General features: G+C 46.5%; 1 protein-coding gene across 2 annotated transcripts in view; it reads right to left on the bottom strand.

The window, feature by feature from the left end:
• The window catches only part of MON2 (MON2 regulator of endosome-to-Golgi trafficking), a 137,048-nt gene extending 126,469 nt beyond the window's left edge, over window positions 1-10,579 (bottom strand). The window contains exon 1 of one of the 2 annotated variants that reach the window (XM_077265501.1): window positions 10,116-10,579. In XM_077265501.1, coding sequence (XP_077121616.1) covers window positions 10,116-10,229 — 114 coding nt within the window. In that variant the 5' untranslated portion in view covers window positions 10,230-10,579. The remainder of the gene's footprint in view (window positions 1-10,115) is intronic. The other variant, XM_077265500.1, reaches the window with a different exon arrangement.
• Between the last annotated feature and the right edge of the window lie 2,809 nt (window positions 10,580-13,388).

Genomic DNA, 13,388 nt, shown 5'->3' with positions numbered 1-13,388 from the left:
ACGCATGTGTTTTTAAGCACATGCGTTTGCTTGCGTTAAAAACGCATGCGTTTTTATAGAAAAAAACAAGAATATACACTGACAAGCCACCCCCCACCATCAAGGTGATAAAGGGATCCAAACCCTAACCCTAACCCTGACAAGCCACCCCCCACCATCAAGGTGATAAAGGGATCCAAGCCTTAACCCTACCCCTAACCCTGACAAGCCACCCCCCACCATCAAGGTGATAAAGGGATCCTAACCCTAACCCTAACCCTAAGGGTATGTGCACACGTTGCGGATTTCTTGCAGAAATTTCCTGAAGAAAACCGGAAATTTTCTGCAAGAAATCCGCATTTTTTTTTTTGCGTTTTGTTTCCGTTTTTTTCGCGTTTTTTTAGCATTCTGCAAGCGTAATTAGCTTGCAGAATGCTAAAGTTTTCCAAGCGATCTGTAGCATCGCTTGGAAAACTGACTGACAGGTTGGTCACACTTGTCAAACATAGCGTTTGACAAGTGTGACCAACTTTTTACTATAGATGCAGCTTATGCAGCATCTATAGTAAAAGATAGAATGTTTAAAAATAATAAAAAAAATAAAAAAATGCTTATACTCACCCAGACATCTCCTCAGCGGCGTCCGTTCATCTTCCTATAGCTGGCGTGTGCGCACAGGACCTTCCGTGACGTCACGGTCACGTGAGCGGTCACATGACCGCTCACGACCAATCACAGGACAGTGACGTCATCGGCAGGTCCTTCACCGCACATCAGCTACAGGAACCGAAGCGACAGCATGCAGTGGAGGCGGGAAGACATCGAGGGTGAGTATAGGACTATTTTTTATTTAAATTCTTATTTTTTGACCACTTATATGGTGCCCAGTCCGTGGAGGAGAGTCTCCTCTCCTCCACCCTGGGTACCAACCGCACATAATCTGCTTACTTCCCGCATCGTGGGCACAGCCCCGTGCGGGAAGTAAGCAGATCAATGGACCCCTAGGTGTGCGGAATCCCCTGCAATTCCGCATTTTAATGAACATGTTGCTTTTTTTTCCGCGATGCGATTTTTTTGCGGAAAAAAAGGCTACATTTGCACAAAAAATGCGGAATACACTTAAAATAATAGGAGGCATATGTAAGCGTTTTTTTCGCGTTTTTATAGCGAAAAAAACGCGGAAAAAAACGCGAAAAATACTTAATGTGTGCACATGGCCTAAGGCTATGTGCACACGTCAGGATTTCTGGCAGAAATTTTCCTGACAAAAACCGGACATTTCTGCCAGAAATCCGCATGCGTTTTTACCGCGATTTTACCGCGTTTTTACCGCGTTTTTGATGCGGTTTTTGTGCGTTTTTTCCCCAATGCATAGAATAGCAGGAAAAACGCGAAAAAAACGCAAAATTAATGAACATGCTGCTTTTTTTACCGCGATGCGTTTTTTTCGCGGAAAAAAAACGCACCATGTGCACAAAACATGCAGAATGCATTCTAAATGATAGGATGCATAATGTATGCGTTTTTAATGAGTTTTTATAGCGTTTTTATTGCGAAAAAACGCGAAAAAAACGCGAAAAAACCTGAACGTGTGCACATACCCTAACACTATGACAGTCAATACTCTACGAGTTTATATTTTTAGTACTCTATAGCAATACCGTATATCTTGGGGTGTCCACATTGAACAAAGCTTTTTATTAGAAGAATGTCCTGGTCACCAGATCAACATAATAGCCAATTCCTATGGATCCCTAGGGTTAGGGGTAGGGTTAGGGTTTGGATCCCTTTATCACCTTGATGGTGGGGGGTGGCTTGTCAGGGTTAGGGGTAGGGTTAGGATCCCTTTATCACCTTGATGGTGGGGGGTGGCTTGTCAGGGTTAGGGGTAGGGTTTGTATCCCTTTATCACCTTGATGGTGGGGGGTGGCTTGTCAGGGTTAGGGTTAGGGGTAGGGTTTGGATCCCTTTATCACCTTGATGGTGGGGGGTGGCTTATCGGTGACCAGGACATTCTTCTAATAAAAAGCTACCCCTAACCCTAACCCTAGGGATCCAAACCCTAACCCTACCCCTAACACTAACCCTAACCCTAGGGATCCTAACCCTAACCCTATCCCTAACCCTAACCCTAGCTATTTCTATTTATAGTGGGTTTTCTAGTTGATTTTGATGATTGGCAGCTGTCACACACTTCTCAGCATGCGTTTCAAAAACGCAAACGCATGAAAAAACGCATGTAAACGCGTCAAAACGCCGCTTTTTTTTACCCAATGCAAAAACGCATGCGTCAAAAAAACGCAGCGTTTAAACGTGTTTACATGCGTTTTTTCACCACCTGCGGTTTTTTTTAAAACGCTGCAGATCAAAACGCAAGTGTGAAACCAGCCTAAATACCTCATTTTTTTACCCTAGTCAGGTCCACGGACTGTCATTTTTACATTGAAGTCACCATAGAAGCTAAGTTGTCAGCCCCTAGTTACTGACATCAGTGTAGGGAGCGGTCAAAGGTGAATCAGTAGCAGGATGGCAAGAATTTGTGTCATAACTACCAGTCACTTGGTGCTAAAATATGGAACAGTGGAAAATAACAGGGACAAAGCCTTTACAGGACAAACACTACTGAGGTGATATCTTAGTGGGGTATTCTGGGCAGCGAGGGGCACACTGTTCACATGCTGGGCTTGTGATGGGACAACACCTCCAACATTAACCAAAAAGGCATAAAAATATATTATTATATATATTTGGCTTGTAGCAGAGATCAGAGAATACAGCCGACATATAGTTTATGATTACGGTGTATTTATGAGGCGAACGCTCCTCCAGGCACATCCACATCCTCCACTCCACACTCCTCATCCACAGGACAGTGACTGCGCTTTCATTAGACACCCAGAGGGCAAGGAAACCCATCAGCACCCCTCAGATGATAAGAAACACAGCATTCCCCCCTATCTAGCCTCTTAGATGGATGCTCACTACTGCCCACATCTCTGATTCCATGTGATGCAGCTGTGCCCACAACATATAGGTGCCATATATCAGATAATGGTACAGCACACACGCAGTATAGAAATGGATGATAACGCCTGTCAATTTCCAGAATATAGCCAGTGATCAACCGTACGGTATGGCAGTCTTCAGAAATCCCTGTTCTTCCACCACAATGCGCCTCCATTCACTGCTGTATTATGGTGTTTGATGAAACATGGCATGGTCAGATTCATAAAGAAAGTAGCAGATAAAGAAAAAAAAAACTATCAGTGCTGATGTCTGAAACTGGAGAAGTATCCAAACATGAAACTCGAGCCCTCGCCGAAACAGAATAGGTAGGGGCAGTAAAGCAACATGCAAAGAAATGGAGTAAAGGACACTGACAGAAAAGCCACCATTACTGCTGACATACAGACTAGTCAGGAGAATGGAGACAATGAAGGAAAATTCCATGTCTAACGGGACATTAGGGTCTAAAGATGCAGCTGGAAGAACCCAACAGTTCTGGGAGAGTGACAGGAGTGTCCTAACAGCAGCACAGCACTGCATGGAGAGAGGGATGTTGGCAGGGAAAATAAAAGGATTGTACGCTCACATTCATTGGAAATTAGGTTACAGATTTTCACAGCAGATTTCCGTTGAGATCCAAGTCCAGGAAAAAAAAAATTGCTGGTATAGATACAGCTATAACCTCCATAGTAAAACCAGCATCTGTCTGTATGTGGTGCTGTAAGGTGTCTGACATTCCGGGGTCTCCTGGCTGGGATAGGGGCCGCACCTGATCCAGCCCTGAATGGCTCCGCTTGTCCCGGGTTTAGAGCATTATTCACTTCTACTCAGATCAGTAATATTATAACGAAAGCTGCACTCTGTATAGGAGACACAGTGCATGGACATAAAGATCACATCACACATACGGACCGCATCACATCACACATACGGACTGCATCACATCACACATATGGACCACATCACATCGCACAAATGGACCACATCACATCACACATATGGACCACATCACATCCCACATACGGACCACATCACATCCCACATACGGAAAACATCACATCCCACATACGGACCACATCACATCGCACATACGGACCGCATCACATCAAACATACGGACCGCATCACATCAAACATACGGACCGCATCACATAACACATACGGACTGCATCACATCACACCGCACATACGGACCACATCACACATACAGACCACATCACATCGCACAAATGGACCACATCACATCCCACATACGGACCACATCACATCCCACATACGGACCGCATCACATCGCACATACGGACCGCATCACATCCCACATACGGAAAGCATCACATCGCACATACGGACCGCATCACATCAAACATACGGACCGCATCACATCAAACATACGGACCGCATCACATCAAACATACGGACCTCATCACATTAAACATACGGACCGCATCACATCACACATACGGACCGCATCACATCACACATACGGACTGCATCACATCACACATACGGACCACATCACATCACACATACGGACCGCATCACATCGCACATACGAACCGCATCACATCGCACATACAGACCGCATCACATCGCACATATGGATCACATCACATCACACATACGGACCGCATCACATCCCACATACGGAAAGCATCACATCGCACATACGGACCGCATCACATCAAACATACGGACCGCATCACATCAAACATACGGACCTCATCACATTAAACATACGGACCGCATCACATCACACATACGGACCGCATCACATCAAACATACGGACCGCATCACATCACACATACGGACTGCATCACATCAAACATACGGACCGCATCACATCACACATACGGACTGCATCACATCAAACATACGGACCGCATCACATCACACATACGGACCGCATCACATCAAACATACGGACCGCATCACATCACACATACGGACTGCATCACATCACACATACGGACCACATCACATCACACATACGGACCGCATCACATCGCACATACGAACCGCATCACATCGCACATACAGACCGCATCACATCGCACATATGGATCACATCACATCACACATACGGACCGCATCACATCGCACATATGGACCACATCACACATACGGACCACATCACATCACACATATGGACCACATCACATCCCACATACGGACCACATCACACATACGGACCACATCACACAAACGGACCACATCACACAAACGGACCACATCACATCGCACATACTGACCGCATCACATCGCACATACTGACCGCATCACATCGCACATACTGACCGCATCACATCGCACATACGGACCGCATCACATCGCACATACGGACCGCATCACATCGCACATACGGACCGCATCACATCGCACATACGGACCGCATCACATCGCACATACGGACCGCATCACATCGCACATACGGACCGCATCACATCGCACATACGGACTGCATCACATCGCACATACGGACCGCATCACATCGCACATACGGACTGCATCACATCGCACATACGGACCGCATCACATCGCACATACGGACCGCATCACAACACAAATACGGACTGCATCACATCACACATATGGAACACATCACACATACGGACCACATCACATTGCACAAACGGACCACATCAGATCGCACATACGGACCACATCACATCGCACATACGGACCACATCACATCACATCACACATACGGACCACATCACATCACACATACGGACCACATCACATCGCACATACAGACCGCATCACATTACACATATGAACCGCAGCATATACGTAGATCACATCTATAGATCACATCACATATACTGACCGCATTATATATGTAGATCACATCACATCACACATACGGACCGCATCATATATGTAGACCACATCCATAGATCACATTACACATACTGACCGCATCATATAAGTGGATCACATCGCAGATACGGACCACATCATATACGTAGATCACATCACACATACGAACCACATCACATCGCACATATGGATCACATCACATCGCACATACGGACCACATCACATCACACATACGGACCACATCACACATACGGATCACATCACAACGCACATACGGACCACATCACATCACATCACACATACGGACCACATCACATCGCACATATGGACCACATCACATCGCACATATGGACCACATCACATCACACATACGGACCACATCACATCACACATACGGACCACAACACACATACGGACCACAACACACATACGGATCACATCACACATACGGACCACAACACACATACGGACCACAACACACATACGGATCACATCACATCACACATACGGATCACATCGCACATACAGACCACATCACATCACACATACGGACCACATCACATCACACATACGGACCACATCACATCACACATACGGACCAAATCACATCACACATACAGACCGCATCACATCGCACATACGGACCGCATCACATCGCATATACGGACCGCATCACAACACACATACGGACTGCATCACATCACACAAATGGACCACATCACACATACGGACCACATCACATCGCACATACGGACCACATCACATCGCACATACGGACCACATCACGCATACGGACCATATCATATACGTAGATCACATCACACAAACGGACCGCATCACATCATACATACGGACCACATCACATCGCACATACGGACCACATCACATCACACATACGGACCACATCACATCCCACATACGGACCACATCACATCACACATACGGACCACATCACATCCCACATACGGACCACATCACATCCCACATACGGACCACATCACATCCCACATACGGACCACATCACATCCCACATACGGACCACATCACATCCCACATACGGACCGCATCACATCCCACATACGGACCGCATCACATCCCACATACGGACCGCATCACATCCCACATACGGACCGCATCACATCCCACATACGGACCGCATCACATCCCACATACGGACCGCATCACATCCCACATACGGACCGCATCACATCGCACATACGGACCGCATCACATCGCACATACGGACCGCATCACATCGCACATACGGACCGCATCACATCGCACATACGGACCGCATCACATCGCACATACGGACCGCATCACATCGCACATACGGACCGCATCACATCGCACATACGGACCGCATCACATCGCATATACGGACCACATCACAACACACATACGGACTGCATCACATCACACATATGGACCACATCACACATACGGACCACATCACATTGCACATAAGGACCACATCACATCACACACACGGACCACATCACACATACGGACCACATCACATCGCACATACGGACCACATCACATCGCACATACGGACTGCATCACATCACACATACGGACGGCATCATATACGTAGATCACATCACGCATACGGACCACATCATATACGTAGATCACATCACACAAACGGACCGCATCACATCATAAATACGGACCACATCACATCGCACATACGGACCGCATCACATCGCACATACGGACCGCATCACATCACACATATGAACCGCATCATATACGTAGATCACATCTATAGATCACATCACATATACTGACCGCATCATATACGTAGATCACATCACATCACACATACGGACCGCATCATATATGTAGACCACATCTATAGATCACATTACACATACTGACCGCATCATATAAGTGGATCACATCGCAGATACGGACCACATCATATACGTAGATCACATCACACATACGGACCACATCACATAGCACATATGGATCACATCACATCGCACACACGGACCACATCACATCACACATACGGACCACATCACACATACGGATCACATCACAACGCACATACGGACCACATCACATCACATCACACATACGGACCACATCACATCGCACATATGGACCACATCACATCGCACATATGGACCACATCACATCACACATACGGACCACATCACATCACACATACGGACCACAACACACATACGGACCACAACACACATACGGATCACATCACACATACGGACCACAACACACATACGGACCACAACACACATACGGATCACATCACATCACACATACGGATCACATCGCACATACAGACCACATCACATCACACATACGGACCACATCACATCACACATACGGACCACATCACATCACACATACGGACCAAATCACATCACACATACAGACCGCATCACATCGCACATACGGACCGCATCACATCGCATATACGGACCGCATCACAACACACAAATGGACCACATCACACATACGGACCACATCACATCGCACATACGGACCACATCACATCGCACATACGGACCACATCACGCATACGGACCATATCATATACGTAGATCACATCACACAAACGGACCGCATCACATCATACATACGGACCACATCACATCGCACATACGGACCACATCACATCACACATACGGACCACAACACACATACGGATCACATCACACATACGGACCACAACACACATACGGACCACAACACACATACGGATCACATCACATCACACATACGGATCACATCGCACATACAGACCACATCACATCACACATACGGACCACATCACATCACACATACGGACCACATCACATCACACATACGGACCAAATCACATCACACATACAGACCGCATCACATCGCACATACGGACCGCATCACATCGCATATACGGACCGCATCACAACACACAAATGGACCACATCACACATACGGACCACATCACATCGCACATACGGACCACATCACATCGCACATACGGACCACATCACGCATACGGACCATATCATATACGTAGATCACATCACACAAACGGACCGCATCACATCATACATACGGACCACATCACATCGCACATACGGACCACATCACATCACACATACGGACCACATCACATCCCACATACGGATCACATCCCACATACGGACCACATCACATCCCACATACGGACCACATCACATCCCACATACGGACCACATCACATCCCACATACGGACCACATCACATCCCACATACGGACCACATCACATCCCACATACGGACCGCATCACATCCCACATACGGACCGCATCACATCCCACATACGGACCGCATCACATCCCACATACGGACCGCATCACATCCCACATACGGACCGCATCACATCCCACATACGGACCGCATCACATCGCACATACGGACCGCATCACATCGCATATACGGACCACATCACAACACACATACGGACTGCATCACATCACACATATGGACCACATCACACATACGGACCACATCACATTGCACATAAGGACCACATCACATCACACACACGGACCACATCACACATACGGACCACATCACATCGCACATACGGACCACATCACATCGCACATACGGACTGCATCACATCACACATACGGACGGCATCATATACGTAGATCACATCACGCATACGGACCACATCATATACGTAGATCACATCACACAAACGGACCGCATCACATCATAAATACGGACCACATCACATCGCACATACGGACCGCATCACATCGCACATACGGACCGCATCACATCACACATATGAACCGCATCATATACGTAGATCACATCTATAGATCACATCACATATACTGACCGCATCATATACGTAGATCACATCACATCACACATACGGACCGCATCATATATGTAGACCACATCTATAGATCACATTACACATACTGACCGCATCATATAAGTGGATCACATCGCAGATACGGACCACATCATATACGTAGATCACATCACACATACGGACCACATCACATAGCACATATGGATCACATCACATCGCACACACGGACCACATCACACATACGGACCACATCACATCGCACATATACGTAGATCACATCACGCAAACAGACCACATCATACATGTACTGTATCACATCATACACATGGACCGCACTGAATACATAGAGCACACTGCACATACAACACACACAGATCTCATCACACATCACAGGACGCGGCTTTCACGCTGGCACCACAGATTCTGACTGCACAGAAACTTCTGACCAGAGGCGATGGGGGGCTTGATCAGTGGTTACCTCTTTGACAGGAGGGAACTTCTTCTTGCACTCCATGGACAGACCCCGCAGGTCGCTCTGCATGTTCTCCAGGAGCTTCTTGATGGCCTCGGGGCTGCTGGTGGAGGAGGACATGGTTCCAGCTTATGACCCGGCAGAGCAGAGGAGAAGCGGCACCAGGTGCGGAGCAGGCAGCCACCGTTCCGTTCAGGCTCCTAGAACATGTCCCCGGCCGGGCACGGAGCTGTCAGCCCTTCGGCTCGGCCATCAGCCGGACTCCCAGAATCCCTTGCTCCCCGCACTGACACGTAACAGCCGCTTCCGTAAACACAAGCTGGCAGCGCAGGCGCAGTGTGGCATTCCTACAGCCCTGTCAGCCTCTCTCGTTCCCTTCCCTCAGTTCCCCTGTGCAGTGTGTCCGTGAGTGAGTGTGGTCGTGGCCAGGAAACATGGCGGCTGCCTCCCAGCCTTCCTTCCTGCTACTCACCCTGCTATGGCCATTGTAGCATTCCTAGCCAATTCATAAAGGAAGGGATCTACAGTGCTAGATACTATATATATTTATATCTCTCAATCATCCAACGGAGTCTTTTTCACTAATTCTGTGTAATAATTGTCACAATGGTGATGAGTGTATGATCTGCGTATATTGTATGTGTGGCACTAAGCTCCACCATGATTAATGACGCATGCAGCGCTATACGCCCACCGATAGTGATAGAACCTGACAGACCCCATTTTAGTTTATGTTGGAAGGCAATGGTAGTGTGAACAGAGCCTTAAAGGGGTTACAGGCTTGTGAAAATTCACATTACGCTCTGGCCAGCGCTGTGACCTCAAGTGTGTGATTTACATGCATGCAGTCACATGCCAACTAGACGTGCACGGCTTTGCTCAATGAAAGAACACTGAGGTCGGACATGTCTAGTTGGAATGTTGCCGAAGAATGCAAATCACATACATGTGGTCACATGACCGCCCGACACTGAAAAACCTCACCACTCACATAAATAAAGGTGTGTTCAGGTAGAAGACACTATTGCCTACCCAAAAGATGGGTGCTAATTTCTAGATTGATGGTGGTCCGACCACTGAGGCTCCTGCAGATCGCACCAAGTTTGACCGTTGCTCCATTCATTGTGTAAATGATGCAGATAAATAAACGCTGCTCTCAGCTAGCTCTGGTCTCCAGTAGCCCCAATGAAGGGGGCAGCAGTTATGCTCCACCAGTTGTGCCAATCGCTGGGAGTCCCGGCAGCAAGACCCCCCACTAATCAGTCACTCTGATACGTGATGACATTTCCCGACCAGAATACCCCATAAGCGTTTTTCATATTACCATTGTGATTTTCATCTGTCGCACCATTTAGAAGCCTCCCATTGTTTCGATCTATGGGAGTCTCAGTAGTTGGACCTCCACTCATCTATAAGACTGACAGAGCGTGCTCCGCTTTCATGTAGATCCCACTTCATGGAGTCACTGGGGGTCATGGCAATCAGCAAGTTATCCCTTTTCTGAAGGACATGGAAAGAGGGAATAACTTACTATTTTGGTCATTACTCTTTAACACTTGTAAAACCCGAAAAGATTATACTAATATACTGGAAAAAAAAGGAATCCTAATGTTCAGATATTAGCTTGGGTCCTGAAGCTTCAATTACAGTGCTGTGTATGAAGGGGGCTGGCTGACCTACTCATTTTAACACATGAGACTGACCTCCTCTTTCTCATGACAATGCATAGACACTAGACAGAAATAACTTGCTCAGCTACGGAAATAAGTAGTCAGCCAGCCCCCTTCATACCCAGCACTGATGACGCAGTAAACTCTTGTGCTGAGCAGAACATGGTGAGGGTGTTGAGCATTTTTAACCCACAGGTGCTTCACAGACTTTAGATGTTGAACACAAAAAAATATTTTTTTTCCAGTAAAATGGTGTTTTAGTACCAAATTTTTAATTTCCCAGAGGGAAATGGAGAAAATAGTCCCCATAATTTGTTAAAAAATTTCTCCCAAACTCAGTAATACATTTGGGCACCTGCAAGATTCGGAAAGGGAAAAGTGCTCATTGACTTTTGGTGCACAAATTAGACGCTGTGTTGCATTTGCAGAGCCCCTGAGGAGCGCTTTTTAACGGCACTGATAAATAAGGGTATACCATCCCCAAGCGTCAAAAAATCTCCATGGTCTCAGCTACCGGGGTTAGCTGAGACCCTGAAGAACATGATCACAGCCGTTTTTTTAGGGTCCCCTGTCACATGATCACCGTTATTCACCAAATAACGGTGATCACAAAAAAAAGTTGGATTTTAAATTCATTTGTCTCTTGTCTGATATGACGTAGCGTATCAGAGGAGAAAGAAATGTGGTCCCCCTGAGCCCACCCCAGTACCTTCACCATCCCCCGACCCTCCTGCTCCATCCCCCGGCCATCCACGTCTTCTTCCAGGAAGAAAATGGCGGGTGCATGTGTAGTGCACCCACCGAGATCTGCCGGCTGGAACCCGGCAAAAATAGGACATTTTTTTTATTTGTTCATTTTGATCACTTTAATAGACCCTATCACAGTGATCAAAATAGAAAAAATACACTGTGTTCCAAATTATTATGCAAATTGGATTTAAGTGTCATAAAGATTTAATTGTTTTGTTTTTCAAATAAACTCATGGATGGTAATGTGTCTTAGGGTTCAATGGATCACTGAAATCAATCTTAAGCACATGTGATAATTAGTTTTCCAGGTGATTCTAATTAAAGGAAAACTACTTAAAAATGATGTTCCACATTATTAAGCAGGCCACATGTTTCAAGCAATATGGGAAATAAAAAGGATCTCTCTGCTGCTGAAAAGCATTAAATAGTGCAATGCCTTGGACAAGGAATTAAAAAATTAGATATTTCACGAAAACTTAAGAGTGATCATCATACTGTGAAGAGATTTGTGACTGAAACAGAGCACAGACAGAGTTCATGCAGATAAAGGCATATAATGAGGAAGGTTTCTGCCAGACAAATTAAATAGATTAAGAGAGCAGCTGCCAAAATACCATTACAAAGCAGCAAACAGTTATTTGAAGCTGCTGGTGCGTCTGGAGTCCCTTGAACCTCAAGGTGTAGGATCCTTCAAAGGCTTGCTGTGGTGTATAAACCTACTATTCGGCCACCCCTAAACAGTGTCCACAAGCAGAAATGGTTGCAGTGGGCCCAGACATACATGAAGACTAATTTTCAGTCTTGTTTACTGATGAGTGTCGAGCAACCCTGGATGGTCCAGATGGATGGAGTAGTGGAT

Source organism: Ranitomeya variabilis, chromosome 5 (genome assembly GCF_051348905.1).
Source record: "Ranitomeya variabilis isolate aRanVar5 chromosome 5, aRanVar5.hap1, whole genome shotgun sequence".
Classification (NCBI taxonomy): domain Eukaryota; kingdom Metazoa; phylum Chordata; class Amphibia; order Anura; family Dendrobatidae; genus Ranitomeya; species Ranitomeya variabilis.
The sequence above is the reverse complement of the archived record's forward strand: the minus strand, read 5'-3'. Positions and strand labels throughout refer to the sequence as shown.